The 25,150-nt window shown below is 45.1% G+C and overlaps 1 protein-coding gene across 1 annotated transcript in view; it reads right to left on the bottom strand.

Moving 5' to 3' along the window:
- Nucleotides 1-25,150, bottom strand: part of LOC128724061 (thrombospondin type-1 domain-containing protein 4) — a 71,488-nt gene that overhangs the window by 28,447 nt on the left and 17,891 nt on the right. Inside the window, exons 3-6 of the mRNA XM_053817826.1 lie at nt 18,245-19,335; nt 10,106-10,196; nt 9,919-10,021; nt 9,669-9,826 (exon numbers count right to left, since the gene is read on the bottom strand). Of these exons, the coding sequence (XP_053673801.1) occupies nt 9,669-9,826; nt 9,919-10,021; nt 10,106-10,196; nt 18,245-19,335 (1,443 nt within the window). The remainder of the gene's footprint in view (nt 1-9,668; nt 9,827-9,918; nt 10,022-10,105; nt 10,197-18,244; nt 19,336-25,150) is intronic.

Raw genomic sequence — 25,150 nt, 5'->3', positions numbered from 1 at the left:
GCGGCCAAGTTGACTCGGGAAAATTTGACAATGACGCGAAGGAGCACGGCAAAAAAAATGGAAAAGCAAAAACTGCTCCCAAAAGCAGCTAATGGAAGCCGCGTGATAGGAAAGTGGATTAAAATCAGATTCTACGCTTCGCCGGAGCCACGGGCCGCATCTACCGTGTGTTGTAACGTGTGAGGCCATCCCCAGCCGTGGGTCGGAGTCTGGTTTATCTGCGTTTCCTTGACGTGCGATTTCAAATAAAAACACACCCTTCCCTGGCGAGCCCACGCTGCGGCTCGCACAGCTCCGGAAGGTGTTTAGTGAAAACAAAATGGGAACAAGAAAAACAAACTTTTTCCGTCGGTTTTTCGTTCACCAACCAGGCGCGTTGTTCATTCTTCTGCTCTCCACATCGCGGCAGATAAATCATGATAAGACCGCGGACCGGCGTAAGGTGAGCTCTGTGCGGTGTCTTCGTTGCTTCTTACTTTTTCGGCGGATTCAAACCCTTTTTCTCCTGACACGCGCGCGCTCGCATCGTGAAACCGTAGCACGGAAAATATGTGCATGTGGCCGCGTGCTCTTTTACGACTTTTACGTCCAATGGCCAAAGCGTTCTGTCGCACAAACCAACTCGGGTGCCTTGGTCGGGACGGACCTGTACCTGCAGAACACCGTTCAGTGCGCGCTTATCACACCGAGTGCGTATTTACGCACCGGAATGTACGTGGCCTTTAAGATAAAACGCGTGTCCCGCGCGAGACCGGTACGGATCCGCTCGCCATTTGACGACGGCGATGCTGGTGGGCGACAATAACAGTAATAATAATGCGAGACGATAATGATAATTGAAGGCACTTCAGGCACACTCCCGGTACAGTCGTCAGTAAATCCTGTCGCTTCACACTCCTACGAGGAGCCTTTTCACACTTTTTGGGATCGCACGTTTTTTTTTCACTCGCAGTAGGCGGTGCAGCGGACGTGCTTTACGTGTTGCATACATCCATAGTGCCCAGTGCCGTTTGCCGATGACTATTCGATTCGTTCGAGCACTGTGCCAGAAAAGCTCACAGGGGGTGGCTTAAAATTCATTTTCCCAGGCTTTCCCTCTCACTGCAACGTAACGGACGTCCACAAACTGCACGTTCAAAACAAACCGTAAAGACACGACGTCGCACTACTTGCGGCTCGTTGAAAGGATCACACTTCTTCTACAGCACGGACTACACACCGCGATTTCGAAGGCTCGCACGCGAGTGCGACACGCGACACACCAGAAGCTTCACAAAACACACGCCGCGTACGTTTGGGGCCTGAAAAACGACTAGCAAACTCCCGCGCGGGATGACAGACAGAACCGTTGGATCCGGTGCCGAACGTGCCACTGACCGAACTGGCTGGCGTGCCGATGGCAAGTATGGCGCGTAGCTCAAGCTCCCGCCAATGGCGGCATATATATATGTATGTGCGTGACGAGCGCCAAAACCCGACCCGAGCATCTCATCCAACACGAGAGAACTCACCCGAGAGAACGCGCGCTGCTCTGGACCGAAGCCGGCATGAGCAACCGCGTATACTACGCCACGCAGTCACAGGGAGCAAGTATGATCGTCGTTGTGATGGGGCTTGCTGGTCGAATACGTGGTACCAGTGAGTTCGCCAGCATCAGACCCGAAGTTGCCGTGCGCCCGCAGGATGGCTGGCCGGTGTCCTTCCGGTTATCCTTTCGGACAGCTGGCAGCGTGTCGCTGCGGGTGAGTGTGGGTGGGTAGTCCTTCTTTTATACCTGCGAAAGCTACCTTCTGCCGTTTGCTCACTTGTGCTCGCTTCGCACACCAAACCGGTGTACTCGATGCGATGGTGATGGGAGCGCATGGTGATTCGTTTTGAGAACTTACACCTTTTCACGAATCTTCACCGTAGCCGTTCTTTTCGTTTTTTTCCTCCGTGCTCTCCTTTGGGAGCACGGCAAGCCTTAGTCTACCTATTCAAATGGAGGCGCCTCAATGAACGGCCTTGGCTTCGGTGTAAGGCACCTTCAGGAAGAGGCTATTAGCATTCGAACGCGAAAACAGAGCCACCGGAAAAGCGACCGACAGCGGGCGACCTTTAAGCGGACACCAAGCCACGAAATATATCGTATGTTGAGTGAGCCTTTTCCAGCGGGTGATTGTTATGGGGGTACCGACCGATTCTGCCGAGCGTGCACCCTAAAGATTGAGAAAGTGCAGAAGTTATGAGTTTCCCTGCAAAAGGAAGGCTTTCCCGGGTGGGTCGGTCCAGCCGGCCACATCCATCATCACCAGCAAAACCGCACTGGACGTGATGGAGGGCAGCTCTAACCTTTCCGACATGATTGAGCGGGAAATCTTTACTTTGGTGCTGTATTTTTTTCTTCCTCTCTCTTCATTCCCTGCTTGTTTGCAAAGAATTTCCGCTCGACTGACCACCGGAGCGGAGGGTGAAGAGTTTAGTGAACGGAAACTGGATGCCCGTAATGTGGATTTTAGAACCGGCCTTCGGTGATGGATAGCGGTTTTTAGAAACGGACAGCCCTCATTCAGAATCGGCAGCATATTTTTAGGCTTTCATAATTTTGGATTCAAGCTCAGAGGAGAATGAAGCTCGTTCGTTTGGTGCTATCCCGAATCGCAAATTGGAATTGAGGTGCACCTCAATGGAGCGAAATTGATGATTATATTATATGACGCTCCAAACAGGCTTATTAAAGTTCACGCTACTTGCAAGCAAGGCTCGATGCATTCTTAGTAATGGTGTAACTCCTAAAAATTACACTTGCTCAGTGTATTGTAAAAGAACGTTTATTTATTCACGCGTGTTTAACCTTCAGCTTTTACTGTGCAAAGCAAGATAGCATGGCATTAACACAGGCAATGATAAGCGAAGGATTTCAATGACTTAGTGCATCTGGCGCTAATGGCATCAGCCCAGTTAAGGGATTTTATCGGTGTAAATATATAAACTAATCAATGAAGATTGCAAACATCACACCAACGACGGATCCATATCTGAGAGGCTGGCAGAAGCACAACCAGCACCCCATTTGCACTGAACCTTTCTCCAGGACCTGCGTTGGAATAGCTGCAACGCTCCGGTAAATAGCTCATTTTGAGATCGAGGTCTTAGAGCATGCATCTTCATGCAGGTACCCGTAACTGAATTTAGATAAATATCGTTATCGCTAGCGCCATCGTCAATATCGTCCGCTCGACAAGGTGTGGTTTGCCTACTAAACATTTACTCTAGATCACAGCCATATCTAAGACGCTTCCGGGATGCCAGTGTGCTTGGAAGTTTCTCGTAATCCGACGATACGCAAAGCTATGATTCGATGGCCTTAATTCGGCTTTGAACTGGAATTTATTACGATGCCTTGTAGCGGCATTTTCTCAAAGCGTTAAATCATAACACATTGGAATGTTCATTGGGCTGTTAATTGGGTTTGAATAAGTTTTCAGGACGGAATGAACTAGCGTTTTTTAAATAATAAATATAAATAACTTATATATTCGTAGTAGACAGCATTGTGTATTTCATGCTGCAGAAGAAATTTTGTACGGGTTATATAACAACAACTTTCCCCAATAAGAATTCGTCTATCGATTTACGAAGCTTAATAGCGAGAAATATAGTTTCATGCCCTTGCATACGCCAAAGAGCAAAGGTAAGCACTCGTAAAGGTAACCGCTTCTCCGTTAATAAACGGCATTAAGCAAGAGGAGATGAAATGTGTTTTCCCTGCCACTTTTATTCAATGATCACGTATTCAATTACATTCTTTGGCCGTCTGTTCTGACCGGCGGAAGCAAAGAAGGATGCTGTGCCTTCCTGAGCAAGCTTTTTCTCGGAATATACACGTAAGTATTCACCACTCGCATACCATTCCTTCGCATGCAGGGCTGGGCAAGGCTTTCGGTTAGCCAGGAATTCGATTAATTTCCGACGTTTCACCGCTCGCATTCTATTCCTCCGCAGCAGTATCGCATAAATGGCTAATTAAACCGAAAGTCCCTCGTGAAGCGCACGCTGAAGGAACACCGGGACGCCACGCAGATGAGGATCGGATCGTCTCGATCGTGCCTGATGGATCCAAATTATGATTGCTCTCACCGCCTTGCCACGGTTTCGATGGGTCCTATGAGCGTGCCATTTTGCCTGTCAATTGAACACAAAATCACCGCTATTCTCTCGCACTATAACGTCATCTGCGAAGGTGATCTATTTTTCACCGTGTGCCGAGATGGATCGAGCCTGGCTGGGGATACGGGTAAAGGGCGCCATCATCTCCGGCACGGCTATTGAGTCGAGCTGTAGGTTTCTGCCTAGACGCGCGTATTGTTTATGACTGCTACGTAGGCAGCTTCTATATGACCTTCCGCAACATCCAGACCGACACCCAGGAGTGTTCTAAATAAAACGTTCCGCCCATAATCATAACTCCTGAGCCGGGGCCATCTGGTTCGCGTGGATTGACGAACCGTCGGTGGATAAGGCTTTGCTAGGTCTAACCGATCGTCTTAAACGTTGCATAAACATAACCATTGAACTTGAACGCTACGTAGCATGGCTGTGAAACGGTCCGTTTCGCATCCGTCCCACTTCAGGCCGGTGCCAAATGAACAGAAAAAAAGGAAATAAAAAATCCATCCACACCCGCAACCCCTACAAAAGCATCAACAATACCTGCAGCATATTTTATTCCAATCCACCGGGTGGGTTCGGTCCCCGGTGCTAAGGCAAGTGCCAGTTAGCCCTGGCGTACGAATTCGGTGGTGATTTCCTGCCGTATCCGACCACGAGCTCGCAAAACATTCCAACACGCAACCGAGGTGTCACCGGTCGGTCGGGCATAAATCGTGCCGCAATGCCTGCCGGGGTTAGGGATTATTTATTTATGTGCTAAATTACAAATCTCCATGACGATGAGTTTGTGCTCTTTGATCTTCACGTCATGTCTCGATTCCGATAGGTGGGCGTATTCCTTTTTTTTTTTGTTGTGGCTCACGCTGCCAGACGCATTGTTTGCTTAGCGTTCTCGCTCATTATGTGGCCCTGGCACGGATGCGGAAATATCGCACCATTGGGTGGAATAACTGAATTGGCAAAATTACATTTTTGCCGCAAGCGAGGAAACCCCGTTTCATGCCTTTCGAGGGGCGACACCAATCGTCGATTGTGGGTGGCGTGATTATTCTTGATTTGATTTTGCCTTTATGTAATTAATTGCAACGAATCCTGGTTCCCTTCGGCGGAATGGGCACTAGTTCAATTGATTTCATATAGGTTTTTGATCCGAATTGTGAAATCTAACGACCAAACATGTGCCTTTTTCAATGGTAATATAATTGAGCATGATATATCATTGCCTTTTCTAGTGGATAATTTTTGGGTGACTAATCAACGCAAGCTGAACGTCCTGGCGCAAAAAGTGGTATGATGAAATACATTTTCATTTTTTTTTTCAAATTTAAACACACAAGCATCGTTCGTCAGCTCTTAAATCTCGCGTCATTAGATTCGCTAAACGCTGCACATACGATTAAATTCCCAAAATAAAAATAGTCCATCTCCTACGCACTGGAAGACGCCGCTCCAAGAGGTTCGTCTGCGTACGCACAAATGCGTTGAGATGGGTTTTTTTCCCTCATGCTCCCAGTAAATGACGAATCTCTCTTCAGCGGTGGTGGTAGCAGTGGCTCTGAGTGGGTGAGATTAGTGCGTTTAGGCATGCGTTGGGAGCGAGTGAAAACAAACGAAAAAAATAATAATATATAGCCGATCCCGCCGAGTGTTAAACTAAAGTAAAAGTCAAGAACTTGCGATACGTTGTAACGTGCTACGATGGCGCTCCGGCGTTTCGACGTGTTTTCTGTTTTAAATCATTCGCTAATCATTCCATTCCAACCCTCGACTCCATCACTCATCACGCGTTCGAACAGAAACGGTAGCAGGAGAGATTAAATTGGCGGCGTTTGCAGCTCACGTTGCAAAGTCAGCGGTGGTTAAACGTTTTATGAGCTTGCACGGAATTCCTATGCTAAAACGTCGATAGGCGTGTAGGTGTGTCGGTGGGAGTTGGATTATAGAATTAGTTAGCTAATAATAGTTTCTCAAATAAATTTATGCTTAAATGCTTGAATAAGAGGAATGTTTTTTACTTATCAAATACCTTTAGAAATATTTCAAAACGATATTATTATAAAACTTATATTTCGAAACAATCAAAGCGTAAAAAGCACGCCCATTTTTTATTAAACAAAGTTGAAACGCAATGCTAAGATTACAAATAAATAAACGAATCAAACTACGTTTTCGAACAAAGATTATGGATAAGTTTATAAACATAACACGCCGATTTGATTATTTACAACATATTTGACAAGTTCAGCAAACAAAAGAACGGATAGTTTCTTTTTCGCGCAAATCAAATATTGAAATTAGAGCTTAAACTTCGGATGACAGGTTTCATCCTCAAATCGAACCGATCGATCGTAGTTGCTTATTTGCATAAAATCACGATTCCTATGGATAGAAACGTTAGTAGCAATGCACTGACGGCAGCGCTTTTTCGCTCGTACGTTTATCCATCGGGATCCCGACTAGCTAAGGTTCCAGTATACAGAAGAATACATTCATTTAAATTCTTAGCAAATCTGTAGAATTCTTCGGAGGCATTTTTTCGTGTTTTGATCTACGATGTTTTGCCATACAAATTGCAAAATATTGAAACCCCCTAAAGAAATCGCGTTAGAACTTTGTTTTGTTTGCTCGTTTGATATTCTTTGCTCGAATAGTATTATTAAAAAAACTTTTCTCTGCACAATTTTAAGCAACATTAATTTGCGGAAGCTTTTTGCATACAATTGGGTATTTCAAGTGTTTTTTTTATTTTTTTTTTATTATTCTATCACCGCGAAATAAGACATAAGGATCGGTTTCGATTGCTTAGATCGTCAAACTGACATAGACGAATTTTGATGTAAATAAACATGCTTGTTACTATTGCTAAATTCTAGCGAGTTCTCGATCTTAGCAAAAGATGCGAGTAGCTGCCAATAAATTCTGGTAAGCATTTGCTGAGCTGAGGCAGCTGAATAAATTGCACGATTCATGCGTAAATCACTCGCTCGCTCGCGGATGCTTGGAACGAGTTGATAAATTGGTCACACACAGCCGCGCTGCGATTGATCCATCGCCAACATCATTTCGAGGCCGAACGAGTTAATAATTCAATCGTCATCGAATCAATTCCCTATCGACTCCCTGCGGGCCATCTCTTCTAGCTACATTTTGTTTTCACGCAAATGAAGCTATCTTTCGAACCCAGGACCTGGCAGGAGGCTCACCGAGGGAGATCGGGCAATTTATCAGTGAGAAGTAATCTTAAGACGTTGGGCGGTTAACAAAAACAGTCCAGCGGGGGACGCAGGCACCATTCATGAAAATGCGATCGTTTTCAATCAACCGCCGTTTCGAGACTCCAATTCTTCTGCCACCGATCAGTTTACGAGTTTTACGATCAAAATCTCATAAAACCGAACCGAAGAAGGTGAATTCCATTCGATCGTCGCACGTTTCATGATTGTCCTTGGCGCCGAGGGGAGTCTATTAGCGACTTATACGCTCCTACCGGAGACAATCCAGGCTTAAGCGAGATGATAAAACAGCTTTTATGCTAAGTGAGCGCTCCTACGCTCGTTAGCATTTCTTTTCAATCATTCGCGAACCAAAAACCGGCACAAATTAAGAGAAATTATGTTCGTTTATACTTTGCAAAAAAAATATTTTAAATTCTATATTTCATTAATATTTCCCTTGTAGAAAGTTGGTGAATAAAAATTTCTGTAAATTTTTATTACGCAACAAACTAGCCGACGTTTAAATTAACGCCTTCAAATAATCTCAATAATCATCAAAAAACCTAATGGATGATTGTTCAGAAGATTGGTTCCAATTTTGTATTTTACAAAACGAACTCCGATTATTCATGCTCGACTTATCACGAAAATAACAATGTGTACGCATCAAGTGCTTTAACACAAGCCCAAGGCTAAGCGCAGTTATATAACAAAAAAAATGCCGGCGTGAGTAAAACGCACCATCTGAGGATAAGCTTCGAAGAAGGAGTCCTTTCTCCAATATACACATACGCCCGCGCCTGTTCCGGTCGCGGACTTTGATGGCACGCAACTGATAATGACAGCTGCCTCGGCCACGGGATAGCAAGCAATAGTCATTTGCAACAAATTACTCATAATGATGAGCATCATCAATCACGGCACGCGATAAGATCGCAAAAGGAGCGCAAACCCGTGTACCGGATTGGGGGTGGACGTGAGTCGCAAATAAATGTGCTCCGAGGATCTCTTGAGAAATTCGAGTTCGATTTTACCGGTTGGCCATGTGGTAATACGGACTGTTTAACGCTTGAAGCAGTTGAATAGTTCAGTTCTAAACGTGTATCCTTGTTTTCTAACTACTTTTTCGTAACAGTGCACGTAGAAATGTAACACGGAGCCCATTATTGATTTGCTTTCACTAACGTGATCTACCATAATTGACTGCCGACGGTCGGAGTGTTGACGTGCATAAACAACCCCTTCCTTATGGGTTGTAGATCGTAAAATAAACGATATGAACTACTTTTCATTCATCTCAATATGATTCTAGCCGAGAGTAAATTAACGAAATCGAACAATACTGCGCAATGCAGACAAACGCAGAAGTATCGTATCGTATTTGTTCCGAATATTTCAGACACAGCTGATTACTTTTTATAATATAAACTGGATTATGATGAGTGATTGTTTCTTTATTATCAAAATTTAATATGTGAGCGTGATTGTGAGACGGTAAGTTGAAAAAGATTTATATATAATTTTGTTCTGAATATTTCAGGCACTACTGGCTGTTCGAAAAAACGATTGTTGAATAATGCTAAATTTTATGTTTTTTTAAATAAGTTTCAATTAATTCGTTTTATATAACATAGCAAGATCCATACACGTCTGGGCAGACTGTGTTAACAGATTCGAGCAGATCATACAGCTCGACTTATGAAATGCGATCAGCACCAATAGATGGCGCTGTTCAATTTGAAATTCGAACGCAGCTGACGATATCTGCTCTTAGTGATAAATTATTACATATTCAGATAAATAAAATGTTAAAAAATATCTTAATGTAAAGTAATAAATGTAATAATGGAAATAATTGTTATTGGTTGATTTCAATTACATCTGTTAATAAGCAGCACACGATAGGCTAACGGTGGACATAATGGCAAAAAATATTCTAATATTCTAACTATGATTGCCCAAAAGTAATTGCAACATACATTGTAATGACATTCTAAAAACGTAGGGAAAATGAGTTGCATGTTTGCCATTAGGTCGGTTGTAAATTTAGGTCAGGCTGTAAAAGTCAACCAACGATAAAACTTAAATTAGTTTTATGACTTTTTTATCAGATAACAGTTAGCTTCGTACTAAATTGGAGTACAAAAAGCTGCTGATTGCCACGCAACCCACATGTCTGATTATGTTATGAACTCTTTATAGTTTTTAGATGTTATTAATTTTTGCTTAAAAAATGACCCACATGAGCACGATAAACAAATTGGCTTCTAATTTTCGATGCAACATAGTAATGTAACGTACCTTACACAATCCTTCGACACAAATTCCTCGTCCGCTGTTATTACGACGAAAATACTCAGTTGGGTTTGAGCATGGCGTTCCATCTGTGACTGTTTTATTGAGTGTTGCAAAATAGCGCATACCAATTGGTTTACAGTTTAGCTCGCATTCTGCATCCTCTGTTATGTGTGTGAGAAATCAAAATTAGTATCGTAGATTTACTAGCAACAGAATAAAATAAAATCACTACTAGAGCCTATATGAAGGATACCTTTTACAAATGCTTCCCAAATGTAGCGCTTATCCTGAAATGTTTGGCTGTTGAAACTTGCACACTGCTGCTCGCGAAAATCGCCATCGGAGCTCGGGCATTCCTGGATATGGAGTGTAGAGATTCGTAACCGGTCATTTTAATTGATGATTAAAAAGCAGCCAATCAGTTACAAAAAAATGCATACCTGTTCGTTGCACAGATGATAACGTTTGATGATTCCAATGCATTCGAAGCTTTCTACGGATGGCTTGGAGGTCTTTTTACCATTAATGTACCTATAAAAACAAATTGGTATTGAAATTATTACAAAGACGGAAAAATTTATGTGGAAAAAATATAAAAAAATAAAAATATCTGTCATATTTACTAAAAGCTAGTAAGTTATTGATCGATGTATAAAGCTATCTTCCTGAGTTCCTATTTGTGTATTATTAAACATTTTCCTTATGATACTATCTGGGAAATGATGAGCAATTTATATAGGGGACTCGTAAAATTCTATATATTTCTAAATATGCATATTAAAAGATGACCTAACACATATGAATGGATCAAATTTTCTATTGAAAATAAGGGTTGAATAAAGTATGCAACAGGAGGTTAAGCCGGACAAAAACTAGCTAATACGAAAGAAAAAAAACTTTCGCAGCAGCTGTGGTGCGTGGTGCATATGGTGTCATTAAATTATAATGATTATGGTAATGCGATGCGATGCGATGAGATTTCATTATAATTTTAAATCATTTTGCTTACAAATCGATTCTTATTTGCTTTTATTTCCCCGTGTCAGCAACTGTTGGTTGCAATTGTTTCCCTCACCATCGGTTCGGCGACCGGAATCAATACGACATACCATTACAAATTGACCAGTCAGTAGCCGAGAGCATAATATATTCAATGCATTTATATTACGATGATACCACTCAATTGATAGCTGGTGATTGCTTTTCCTCGAAACATGCTTAATAATCAGCAGACATTTGGGAGTTTAATTGGACTCGTCAGTTGCGCCGAAGGGCCATTGTTCACGGCAGACACGTGCACTGCGAGTGGCTGTGAGCCTAAACCCGCGAGTGCAGCCGATCCGCTGAAATTGAACGAATCGAGCATGTAAATGACCAGTATATTTCTAATGCCGCCACCGCTACGCTCAGCAACACATCAATCACTGTCTTGTCAGATTGCTCCGAGCTTTCCGGGCCGCTATCCGGACGCTCCGTGAAAAGGCGATGAAAACTGCTCCCCGAACGTACCCGAGCATGGTCGGACCGAAAACGGCGGAAAATCTTCTTACACTACGCCGTACGCCGCCACCGTGGCCGATCCGATGGTGTCAGCGCAGTGGCTAAATTGAATTATTTAATCTTTTACATGCAACCCGCCATCTCGGACCGATCACGCCGCCAACTGATTCCGGCGTTCTCCGATTCTCGTTATTTCGAATGTCGTCTTCCATTTCTTGTCCTCCCGGTCGCGTGGGGTTGAAGGAAGTCGAATGAAAACTGACAGCTCCAGCAGTTCGGGACCGGCAAACTCGCTCGAGGCTACGCTTTTGTGGATGCTATGTTAATCAGCCCCCGGTGTCTCGATGTGCCCCCGAAATTGCGGGCTAGATCCCTCACGAGCGACGGATCGCCTTTGCTGGTGATGGCTAGAGCGCCCCATAACACCATTTCAGTCGCCGGAGCATGTGCCTTCATTGGCACAGTCAAGCCGTGGCTGATAAGTACAATCTACCATCATCCATCGGTCGGTACGCCTTACGCCGCCGTGGACAGGAATGGACGCTCCTTTTTCGTACGTTTTTTTTTTTGGCAGTATCGCACGGGTTTTCGCACCTTCGCTCGTGTCGGTGGGAATGCATAATCAACGTCCCACGATTATATGCTGACACGCCTCGGCGGACAGCTGCTGCGCGTCAGTTACAATTGTACCTGACAAGATTGCCTCTGGCCGAAGGCGTCCGATGTCGGAATGAGACTCGACATGGTGGGAATATTTGAATGGTCGGGGCGTTGGGCAGAGCAAACATATCCCTATAAATGAATGAAGCTTCTCTTTCGGAGAATATCAAAGGTCAAATCGTCACTCCTTATTATTCCATCCGTTGTCCTGGTTATCGAGATGAGTAGATGTACGGGCGGTTTTTTGATCATTGGCTTAATCCGTAAACTACCGCAGGAAGCAAACGATCAATAACTCTTCTAAGCGCTACAATCAGAGTATCATATCGTCAAAATTTCACACTGCCTGGAAGCACTTAAAGAAACCACAACCCACTAAAGAAACTATTGCGAAAACTGTTTCAAATTATCATAAGTATGATCTGACCATTGGAATAGACTATCTCCCGTGGCTTGCAAACCTGCCAGCAAGAAATCCAGCCAAATCGTGGTGTCGTAGCAAAAAGTTTAAATAGATTCCAGAACTTTCCCGGTTCTTTCCCAGCATCCACGATGCGGATTGATTGGCTCCGTGACGCAAAAGTGCGATTGCTGGCACTGCAGTCGAACGAAAAAGGAAAAGAGGAAAATTATCGAACGTGTGAATCTTGCATGAGATTGCATCCGTCCATCGGTCGGATGAGGTCGGTCGGATCAGATCATCCGAGCGGGGCATTAACATAAAACTAAATCTCACTTCCGTTGGGGAAGCCTCAGCGACGAGACCGAGAACGACGGTGCAGATCAAGCAGGGTTAAAGCTGGCCTTCCACTGCCGTTGAGCGCTTTTGGAGTTCATCATCACAAGTTAAACACGCTCTCGGTAAAGTACCCGATCTTACGAGAGTGCGCGAAAGAAAAATCGCCTCAAGAACGGATGGTATTCTGTTGATTTCTGAAGAGCCAAACCACCTATACCCGCTGCATTCCGGGACTTGTCGGTAGCTCGGAAGAGTGAAGAGGATCTGCTTTCGAGCTGTGATTTTGATAATCCGATTAAATACTGAACCAATTTTTACCGATCTCCGTCTTTCGTTCGTTTTTCATGCACCAAAACGGAAAGCCCCACAGCAAAAGTCCACTCAAGGCACGCAATCGAGAACGTTGGCGTGAAGCGAGAAACTCAACCGTTTCCCAGGCGGCCAACGCCACGAACGGGTTTACGAAGTTCTTCACAGACTCGAAGACTGTCGGTGCAATTGCAAGTAAAACTGCATCCCAGCGGTACTGGTGCGATCGTCCCCTTCACGAGTGAGGCGAAATTTTTAATGAATCCAATAAATTTTGAGCGTTTTCACAACAAGAAACCTACAGCATCCACTTCTAGCGGATGGCACTCCGAGCCAGGGTAACTCTACGTGCGCGCTGGCTCCCTACAGCCAGGCTCCCCATTGCGTCAGAGGTCGTCATCGTGCGCGGCACCGAAAGACTGTCGACGCGATGGAGGCGAGCGAGAGAGAAAGCCATCGGAGTGGCATAATTAGATAAAAGTGGATTATAGTTTCCTCATCGTTATATTTCCATCGCCACCCGCTCAAAGAAGCCGCACAACGGGCTGTGGCGAAGTGCAAGGGCCGTCGACAGTCGCCTTGGTTTGGGAGAAAGCCCCTTCCAACTGCCACGTTGGCACAGAAGATCGAGTGCCTGTGTTCCGACGCGAATTACAGATGCATTTTATCTACTCTGGACGGTGATGAATCAGTGCCGTCACGGCTAGCCACTCGCAAAAGCTGGAGATTGGTGGAGTTCGTTCGCTGCTACAGAAGCGAGTAATTTTCGAAACAAGCGATGGGGCTCGCTTTCGACGAAACAAATTTTGGGCTTAAGTTTCCGGGACTGGCGAGTCGAATGCTTCGGCAAAGGACACACTTGTAACGTTATTTGAGGTAGAGTCTACTCTTGGCCGGGTCCGTCCACCCTTGCCCTTGCCACGCTTCGAAAGTGGACGGAAAAACGCTAGGAAAATCGAGCGGGAAAATGGTGGGCAGCGCGAATGACGACGGAACTATGTTGCGATGCTTTTTGCGCGTGTTTCACACGCTACGAAAGCGCCGCGAAGCTCAGCGCAGAAAGAAAGGCGTAAAAGTTTCCCGAGTCATTCGCCAACGCAAGGATGTGGATATCACCTTCGGAAGAAAGAAACTTTCGCACGTCCAAAGGAAACGAAATGAAAATTTCACCATCTCCCAGGCTGCCACAAAAGGGTGCCCGGTTTTCCCTGTCATTGTCCTTCGCACTTAAGGCTGGAGCGGAGCTGAGAGTAGATGAGTGAAATCGTAACGAATTCACTGGCGGAAGCGGAATCCATTTACGGGTTCCGCACTTACTCGCTCGGATAGAATTAAATGTTTTCTTGCACAAGAGCCCGGCCTGCTTAATGGCATGTCGCTATGTCACTGTCGCCGGTGTCGGAGCGATGGTAAATGTAAAAGTTGCCGCGCAAAGTTGTGGTAAATTTATGCTAAAACGAAACAAAAACCAGCCCGCCCTGCAATCGGGCTAGTGCTTAATTACAAAAATACCGCAAGCGTGGAAGATGGACAATACCAGTTCCTGTTGGAAACCGCACCAATTATGAGGGTAAACTTTTAGATGCGCAGAGTATACATTCGTTTGGCGTACAGAAATTGCTAACCAGTCCGGCAGCAGCGAAGGACAATAATTTTTGCAACAAGCGTTGGCTTACTAGAGCCGTTTGTACCAGCACAACGCTATTGACAATGCTACAACTGAGTATTAGCTCCAAATACTCATCATAATTAAATATCATATAATTTTATGGTCTCTAAGTACGATTTAATTCACCCGCGAGCAATATTTAGCAACACGTGACAAATGAACGATGTTGATTCGATTAAACATTTCCAAAAAGTTCAAAAAAATCACTTCAACCAGTAGCTGGATAGCAAATTCCTAAGTTAATTTAAGACTCGTTATACTAAGCAAAATTGGAATATTTTAGCAACATCAAAGGTGGTATTGCTAAAATCGCATACCGTAAGTTAATTTCGAGATCCATCATTGTAAATTGCATCACTTTAATGATTCAATTCAATATAATTAACTGCGGGTTAAACAATGCGGACAACTGCAACCGTAGGCTCATAATTCCGTGCATCCCGGATATCCGATGCTCGTATATGTTCATCAATTCCCATCGATAGCGCCACTAAATTAGCACCTTCCTCTACTGGTACGTCAATCCACTAGTGGATGAGAGGGTCCTTTGAGCGTTAATGGGATGTTTCACTGGCATAGAGGTGGCACTGGGTGAACGCTCAAAAGCCATTTCCTGCTCCAATTTCTCATCGTATTTGTCGAGATAAGCACGTCATGCAGGCTCATCCAAACCATTGTGCAATCTCTGTACATGCATGCTCACTGAACTACGCATATCCTCGAGCACGCAAAGCGCCATTTTTGCTCCCAACTACTCAGAGCTACTCCTTCCCGTGCGTTTACGTTATTAGCAACACTTGTCGTGGCAAAAGATACACGCACACCTCCTCTCCAGTGCTCTCATAAGTGCGAGAAGACGCTGTATAATCAGGGCGTAATTTGAATTCTATTACCGACAACAACCAATTTACCAGCCGACACGACGACACCGCCACCGAGTTTAAGTACTCCGAATAGGGCGCCGACAATCCTCGAACGTTCACCATCGTTTTCCCGGACCATATTAGCGTCATAATTGCGCGTACTGCGTTGGGAATCACTTTACATCAGCAGCGAGTTGGCCTAGCTTGTGTCTCTTATCGTTGTACCGATCGGAACTAGAGCTGGGATGTATTCAAACATTTCAATCAAAATCCCGCGATGGCGCCTAGTCTGATCTCCAGTGCCATTGTCTTTCTACCTTCACTTGCAGCCACTTTGGCGAAGTCGTTCAATCAAATGAGAAAACCATCAATTCAAAGAGAAAATATTGAAGCTAGTTAAACATTGAGGATATCAACCGGAGCATTTCCTTACCGCCCACGAGATAAGCGAACCGAACGCGAACCCAAAGCGATTATGATGATGAGAAAGCGATCTTGGCAGCAATCTTCCGTTCTGCCAATGCAAACACAGACCGAGCGCAAACGCTCTGAATTTATCGACCGCAGGAAAATTGAATGCAGCAAAACCTCCCACAAAGGCGGGTCATGATCGAGGTCATCACGATCGCTGGCTTCGAACAGCATGTCGCCGGGAAGCTGGCAGAAACCTTCACCGACCGCGCGGCTGCATCTCTTCAGGGAAATTTAGGCGCTGGCGCCAAACAGGCAAGCCCTGTGCCGAAGGGCCTTTTTGACCGGGGGAGACGGAAAACAATGAGCCTGCCGCGTGCCTTGCGGGTTTTTCGTTTCGTTTTCTGCTAACAAACGCTATCCTAGCATGTCCGCTGGCTGTCGGTTAGAGACGAAGCTTTAACTTTCCTACGCTCTCGCCTTTCGAGCCCGACGTTCTCTCCTGGGGATGGGAAAATTTGCGGCATGCGATTTTCATCCGCAGCGCGAAGAGCGCCCGGCGAAGGATTATTTATATTTTGCGATTTAATTTAATCAGTTGCCAAATACTTGTTGCGCGCTAGGCAGCAGACGGTGGTGCAGACCGCTGAGCTCCTGGCAGGCAGCAAGGAAATGATGGAGATTATGACGAGTATTGTAGCGACAAGGACGAACAATCGGGAAACGACGCAATCGTGGCAACGGTAGCGAAAGTTTGCACACTTTCGTTTGTTTTGGCGTTTCGGTTTATTATACTTCAGTTTTATGGCCCTTAATGGATGAGCAATAATTGGAAAATGGAATTTGGCTCTTGGTTGGGGGGGATTTTCGGTATACATCGGTAACGAAATTCCTAGTACCAGTAAGGACGCTGTTACACCAATGCTGGCATGTTATATCACTACGCAGCAGCGTTGCTTAAATTTTGACGAAAATAACTACAATAAAAAAGGTGCTAAAATTGAATTTGAAATTGCAAAAAGTTCAAATAAATTCAATCATCTTATATATCGGGAAGAATGGAATAAATTATTTTTTTTATTTATTTTACAGTAGAAGAGAAAACTTTCACTTCACTGGATCATATGCCAGTGGATAAATACCCATGACTTGTAAAGCAAGATTAACATCAAAGATTGAGTGTTTCATCCTTCTCATTTAATTCCAATAATCAATTATAGTTCAATACTTTTACCACGATGCTTTTTTTTGCAATTCCACTGCAAAATATGAACCATCAAGCGAGTTAAAGAATAATTCCACTCTTTTAGCGGCCAATAGTTTTGTTGCTATTCGGCAATTCAAGCACCAAGAGCTTCCTTTCACGTGTTATTTTTCCATTCTTGGTTTAATTAAATACGCATTTCAAATTTCCCCCACCGGCAGCCGACGGAGATAAACTTTACTTTTTTATTAGCTAAGCCACGATTACGATGGATCGTTTGTGCGCTCGTTTTCGACGTAATTTCGGCGGAATTCCGCAGTCGCGTTGTTTAGTGGCCAAGTTTGAACGATTTTACGCGGAGAACGGCCGAGCAAACGTTGGCGTTGCGCACATTTCAAGCACAACTCAGAGCAGCCGGCCGAAAACTTATTCCATGCTACTGGCAGTGCAGTGTTTAAAATTAATTAAAACTCCGATACCAACTAAATGCCCCAGAGAACAGGCTTCGTATGGATATGGTGCGAAAGCGGTACTATCTGCTCTCGAACCAACTGTATTTGCGATGTTTTTGCGTTGATCGTATTCGGAACGTCTGGATGAAATTTGCAAACTTCATAGCATTAAACATGATTATAGTATTTCTTAATATTGAAGCATAAATCTGAAACCTGGTGTTTTGGTTTACAAATTTCACGCTCGTATATTTCAATAATTTCTTCAGAATGCTATCATTTATTCGTGCTCACGTAGTAAAACAATGAGTAACATTAACTGCCAAATTAGATAGCAAGCAGCTTATAAAAGGGATATATTACAAGGATAAGTATTTAAAGGATAGGATAAAACGCACGATTAACTCTCCAGCTACGAGTAATTGAAAAGTCATGAAAGCCTTGGCTAAGCATAACAAGGTAGGCCATGTTAGTACGACGTGCTCAATTGTGGGCGGGTCAGTAAAAAAGAAGAAGAAGAAGTATTAAAATCAATATATTCACATCTATAGTGACACTGATTGAAAGCTACAAATAGGAAAAAGAATAAACAAATTGTATAAAAATTCATTTGACATTCATAGAAAAAATTTCGAGAAAAGCGATTGTATGAAAAGCTGTTATTATAACAAGTCTATTGTAAAAAATTAAACCCGGCCTCCTGGCTTTTCCAACCGTCAATTCAAACCAATCGAAAATCCGAACCATGCGTTTCGTAATGAGTTGTACTTACTCTCGTTTCCAGCAGCTGCGATACTGGGTTTTAACGCCTCCTCCACAAGAGCGCGAGCAGGTCGTCCAGTTACTCCAAGAACCAAACAAATTCCGCACGGTCACATTAGTCGACGGAGAGAGCGGTTCTAGTTCGTCGAGCCCACCTGAGCCATCCTTCTCGGATTCGTGCTCCACCAGCTCGTGCTCACCAGCCGCACCGGATGTCTCTGCACTCGAACGCACCTCACCGGTTGTCGCTGCATTTCCGCCCAAAAGCGTAGCACCCGCGGCCGTATCCCTCGCTGGGCCCGGATGTAGAACGGTCGTTGTGTCTGATTTACGGTCCGCGGTCGCTACCGTCGCCGGTGTATGCGAGCCACTCGACAAATCGTTATTCACGGTATTTGCATCGGTAGCAGCGGCGTCGAGGCCCTCGTTCCGGTTCCGGTTCAGGTTTCGGTGGCTTGGCCCAACCGCGGCATTAATTTGCTCGACTGGCTCCCCAACCGATGGGCCGGTGGTTGTCGTCACCGGAAATTCGCCCACCCGTACAGGACCTAACCCAGCGTCCTCACCGGGAGGTGCCATAATGTACACGAGCGGTTTCGCGTCGACGCTTTCCGCCACAGACGTAACGCTGCCTCGGACCAAGTGCGGATTCTCCTTGTGGCCACCGGCTTCCGTTTCCGGTCGGGCGACGTCTTGCGCAGCGGCGACTACGTCATACCGGTAGCGTTCACCATCACCGGTTAGGAGTTCTTTTTCACCTGGTTCAGATGCCGTACCTGGTTCGGTGCGCGGATGGTGTGGAAAATTCCGTGGGCTATGCTGTTGCTGGATGGCCACGGTCGGATCGACGGATCCCAGAACGGAGCCATTATTGACACCATCGAGCCCATTACTGCCGCGGTCGATTTCCGCTTCTTCGCCGAAATGGGGCACGAACGAAATGTCATTCTCTGACAGCGGTTCGTTTTCGTTTTTGAATTTGATTAACTTTCGCATGTAGGTCGTCCGTTGGGTCGTCTCCGGCTGCACGCCGTGCGGGATGCTCGTTGCGCTGACATTCGATCGCTTTGCGGCCCGCCGTTCGAGCCATTCGCGGTGAATCTGTGGAAGAGCGAGAAGAAAAGTCCCCCGGTAGAGGTTAGCGAGGGTTTTGCAAAAAAAAAAACAAACGCGTAAACACAGTGAAAAGATTCCTTCCAGGTGCGAACCTACGTATCGACCGTATCGAGCGAAATGAACCCATTTGTTGACGGCATGAATGATTTGCTGAAATATGCTACATTCTCTCTTTCGCGACAGATGCTGACGTGCTGTACGTGAGCTGGAATGCGGCATGGAATAATATGAGTCTGGCATGAAATTGCTGGGCGGATATTTCACACAATGCAGGGAAATGTAAACACGTCGACACTTTTAAGGCAAGCCGCAATTATTGCGATGCTTTCTTCGCAACATATGTCAACGTACGCGGGAAACCCTCCTAGTCATAAGATTAAATGGTGCATAATGTTGAACAATAAAAGAAAAACGGAAATAATTGCGAGCAGCTAGCATGTAATTTGATTTCCCGATTCGACAGGCGTTATTGAATAAAAGATCAATTTGCCCCGTTTTTGAAGGGTAAATTTGATTTATGAAACTATTAAATTTTTACTTAAGGTGCTTATTATATATCGCGTTTGTATGCTATTCGAATTTGCAACAAATTTATGCATGCTGCAGATGATTAAGGTTTAAATGAATAGTTATTCTTCTCATCGTTCTCATCGTGAAATCGTGATTCTTTCATTAAGTTAAGTTAGTTATTTCTGTCAGGAATTCTAGTTTCTTTTTTGAGAAAATCAACAACTCACACACATTTCATTTTTGAAAAGATCAACAAACAACAACACTTTGCAGTACCCATTTAATGAAGTTTTCCTATAATTTATCGTGCAAAACTAGTGCATTTTGTATTTCTGATGATGTAAGTACACTGCCTTCAATACCTGCAAATTTACGGCCGAAATCGTTTAATGAACTCACTAACGACTGTTAACCATAGAATTATGCATTCTTTCCCTTCGTTCACAGATTTATTTTTTTTTCTGTGGACCCACTACAACCCTAACTAACCACTACATTGCCGTCCTCACCCGAACCTAACAATTGGGCTAATTAGTCACCAAAGACCGCAAAACTAGTGTTACGATTATGTCGGTACTGCCGCTTTTGGCTGCCATGGCTGAGAACGGAACTTCAATTAAGCTTTTTTGCCCAGCCCCAGCCAACCAGTCTAGACGGCAAATGCAACCGTTTTCCGGAGCAGTTGTTTCTGATTTTTTTTGTTGCTCCAAATGACCTCACCCATGGACGGTCCATGGGCCGAACTCGGTACGATATTCACCAATGCCAATCCCATTTCCATCCCATCTAGCTGACCACTATCAATGCACAGAGCAGCACAAAACACACAAAAGCCCAGACCAGCTAAATTCTAACTCCCCTGTCCCTGTGGAATTCGTTCCAGTTGCCCCATTCCAGGCACAGGCTGATAGACTCCATCAGGCGGAATTTGAATGCGATTCGCACCAAATTACGATACAGATTATGTTAAATTCGGGTGCATTGGAACTGAGCTTCCCAAAGTTGCTCCATGCTCGAACAATGAGCACGAAATTCGGCTTACGAGCCTGGGTTCGAGTGTGCCTGTGTGTGTGTGGATAGATCGTTCGCGCCAAACAGGACACAGCACGGGAAAGGACCCCGAGTCCTGGGGACTACGAAATTGGTATTTTATTCCATAGAAAAGCTGTTGCAACAGCAACCGCACTATAGGGGAGGGAAAAAATAAACTGACACGACCCAACTTTATCATGTACTGTCAAATGCAGCTTGTGTGGAGAACAAAGCGCCGAAGCGCACGGAAAGCGACTGGAAAACTGGCGGCTGGATGGAAAATCTACGAAAAACTTGTCAATGCCTCCGTCCGAACGGAACCGAACCGTTCCGCAGGCCGTACGAATGAAGGCGAAAATGCAAAAAAAACCAGCTCACCTCGAAGAAAAATGCTGCAGTCAGACAAATTTGCCGGGTATGAGAGAAAGAAAAAAAAAACCCCCATCCGGAAAGCGTACGACATAAGTTTTTGGCCGACAATGCTTATTGAGATTCGCAGATTCCGTTCCGATTTTACCTTCCGACAAGTAAGCACGCGACGGAAATGCTTCTGCCGGGTCCTTATAGCAAGGAGACGGCTCCATCTACCAAAGACGGCACAGCAAACAACTTTTCTCGGCAATCAAACGTGAACGTGAAGGACAAAGCACAGTGACAGTGAAGTCAGCGTACGTTAAAAGGAAGTGCGTGTGCAAAGTGTGTTGCTAATGCAAAAGGATGAATTGAACCGTGGGCATTATGTTAAATTTTGAAATAGTTTTTGGGTTTATTGCATGTTTGTTTATCTATTCTTTTTATCGTTTTATAAATATGATTTGAAAACTAGTTCAAATTAATTATACATAAATGTAATTTTAATGGTAGTGTACTTTGAAAATCTTATTTCTTCTTCAAATTATTGGACACATCTTTTATTCTTGCAATTCAGTCTTTTATTTGAATAGTTCTGTGTCTGCCAAAGCTAGTTCCCCAGGTACAATTGATTAAACAAATGTTCTTGGAATGATATGTATGCACTAATTAACCCAAGAGAGAACCTTTCCATCTCCAATTTTTCATCCTTAAAGAATTTAACTCCCTCCTTAAAATAGAACAATCAACCGAGTTCCATTCCATCATGACTAATTCCTCACAGACTTAACCTCTCTAATGAGTTTAGACATTTGATTGCATCCGAAGATATTTACGCGCCCACGGTGTTCTCTCTCTCTCTCTCTCTCTGCCAATTTCATTCACTCAGCTACCTCATCTATCAAAATCAGTCGATAAAACTCGCCCTCCCACCCTCCCAAACGGAGGGTGGAAAAGGTTTTCCACGTTAAGAAAAAAATATGACATCACCCCCAGGGGCGAACGCCACAAACCACGCGAGCATAATGGGCGCATAATCGATAGCATATGTTCGTAAATCACAGCCCGCCGTTTTATGGTGCGCGCGGTCGAGCTAAGCCGAAACAAAGGCGATAATAGTCGAACAGCCCATAAAAATTCGGTGCCCTTGGCTCTCTACGCCGGAACGGTAGGGCAGCGCAGCAATTTGTGTAACATAGACTGCAAAATGTAGTGACGAAACAATGACGCGTCGTGAGGCAAACGGGACCGATGGGCTGCTCTCGCTGGGGTTTTGTTAATGTAATTCAACGACATCATTGGTTCTGGGTTTGGACGGGTGGGGAAAAAAAACACGAATCGAAGACTCGTAACGCGTGTCCGTCCTTCGGGCATCGCGTTGACAACCCAATCCTGGCCTCGAGCCTGGCGTGTTTCGATCGCTGCCAAGGTCGGTACGTGCCTGCGCTCGAGAAGCAGCAGCTCAAACGTGCGTTTGCTGGCTTCAAACGACACCCATAATCGCACATGTCATGTTTGCCGAAAACGGTTCTCATCTGTCGCGAATCACACTGTAAAATATGTTTATTAAGGCTTCGCTAAAGATTTTTACGAGAGCTGCTAACAGGCCGCTACGCAGCCGTGCCGCGCGAGAAGAACGATAACATTTATTATTGCCACCGATTCGGGAAACACGATCCGGGGCCCGTTTTGTCCCACACGAGGCAATAAATTTCCCACGGCGTGTTTTCCTTTCCTTTTTTTTTCGCAACTCGTAGCGCAAATGTTCCCATTAATGGGGTGCTTGTTCCACACAATTAGCACCCAATGCGACGAATATTTCTGCCGAGTATTCGTGCTGAAAGAAATTGTTTGTTTTCTTTTTGGGTGGGTAGGTGTACAGATCGATTTTCTTCGACTTTGACCGGTGAGTTTTTTCTCGATAACAGCGTGATTAAAATGAAATTAGCGGAAAAAGTCCCACACCTAGAACTCAGTGGCTCATCGTCGTCCACAGCGAAGGTCGCGTCAGATTCGACCAGCACCGTTTCCTAGCTTTGTCCTTTTTTTTTCCTAACATCGACAGAAACCCTCGCAATCGAGCATAGTCTCATGCTCGTAACATAAACCATGCTTCTAGCGGACGGCCTGGATTAGTGCTGCCATGGAACGAGCCATGGGTGTTCGTTGTTTGGCCAAAATTTTATTTTGCATGCCATTCGCACGCAAACCAACCACACACGCGCATACTCGCACCACCCACACACACACACAGAGACGAGTTCCAACGCCGCCTGTCCACATATGCATGAGGCTGCTGCGTCCATAAATCATATCTCGAACGAACGAGAAAGCATGAGCGCCAGAACCCGGCCTCGCCCCAAAACGACGTCTGGAATTTAGAACCTTTTCCTTCCCGACACCCCCGCACTGGTTGTCCCCCTCCTCCCCCCCACTGGTCTAGCATTCGACGAGGCAACCGATCGCGTGCTCGGTGGTTTTTTTTTTCGGGGGGGATAGATTTTCCACCCCGCAGGGATGGATGGGCGGTTAATTTGCCACCAGGGCGTTTTTCTCGTAATGTTGTCAGCTGAACGTTGTTGTTTGGTTGTGTTTTCGAGGAAAGAACACGAAAAAAAAGCAAAGAACACCACGGGCCAAAAGGGTTAACATAAGTTTGACCCAAACCCCCGGCTTGAGCACATTCTTGAGCACATTATGGCGAGCGATAGTGCACGATGATGAGTGGTTTTCGGTTGCATTTCATCATATTTCACACATGCCAGCGGGCGGACGGGTTTTTTTTCTTTGCCCTCCTGCTCTTCGAAATTGCCACCAAAAATTCGGTGGTGTGGTGTAACGCACGAAATCCCGGGAAAATCCGTTTGACCGACGCCTGGTCTTCGTTACTCGTCCGACAGGCCCGGCCCTCGCTTTTGCCCTCTGAACCCGTGCGAGCACCGGCTGACCGTTGACCTAGAAATCGGTGACCATCCCGGCGGCAGAGTTCATCGCCGTTCGGCTTTATTTGCTTCAATCTAACCCCGCCGGGAAAGCGCCGTGGCAAACGCCGGGACGCGGGAAATCGTGCTGGCCTGGCTTTCGCAAGCAAGGTCAAACGCGAAAATAACGCACCGTTTCCTGGCGTTATTTGCTTTCCCTGGGCGTAGCGGATCGATCGCGCGCGTCGGCAAAAGGGTTTTCTTTTTTTATTTTCGCTCTCGCTCGCGCATTGATTTATCACCCTTCGGTCGAGCGCCGGGTCGAGAGCGGGCCCCGTGATTGATTTCGGTGCGGAACAAGTGGAATTGGATCAATATTCAAAATGATTGAAACCCGAGGGTTTTGTTTATTTTTTACACCATCCGGAGCGGCCCGGTTGAAGGTAACCCGTACCGTATTGGTTGGGGCTTTCCGGGAACGGAAATTACATAACGTACGATCAACATGCCAAAACCCCCGTGTTTATTCTTTCAACATTGATTTCATATTTTGCTCTTTGCCGTGATTTAGTCCGTCACGTTTCGGGGCCGAGCGGTGGCGCGTTCCCCAAAACTGCACACGGAACTGATTGCATATTTATGGAAAAAAGGGGGCTCTTGTTTCTGGGCTTTTGGGGTTGTTGCGTTGATTGATACTTCCAAAAAATGCGGATGCCTCTGGTGGGATTTTAGTTATGGTTTTTTAGTGGGGTTTTTTTTTCTTCTCCGGGATTCAATCCGAACTCCAGAACTGCCACACACACAGACATCGACAAACCACTCAGCAGGCAAGGCCAATGTGCATCACGAGATGTTCGAGCAAAAAAAAACAGAAAACGACAGCTAAGCGACATAAAATATTCATCGTTCGATGGCTGTAAAACTATCAGCACAATCACAGGCCAACTAAAAAGAAAGAAGCAAAAAACGAGCAACACTCGGGCCCT

Source organism: Anopheles nili, chromosome 3, assembly GCF_943737925.1.
Source record: "Anopheles nili chromosome 3, idAnoNiliSN_F5_01, whole genome shotgun sequence".
NCBI lineage: Eukaryota > Metazoa > Arthropoda > Insecta > Diptera > Culicidae > Anopheles > Anopheles nili.
This window is presented reverse-complemented; position numbering and strand designations above follow the sequence as displayed.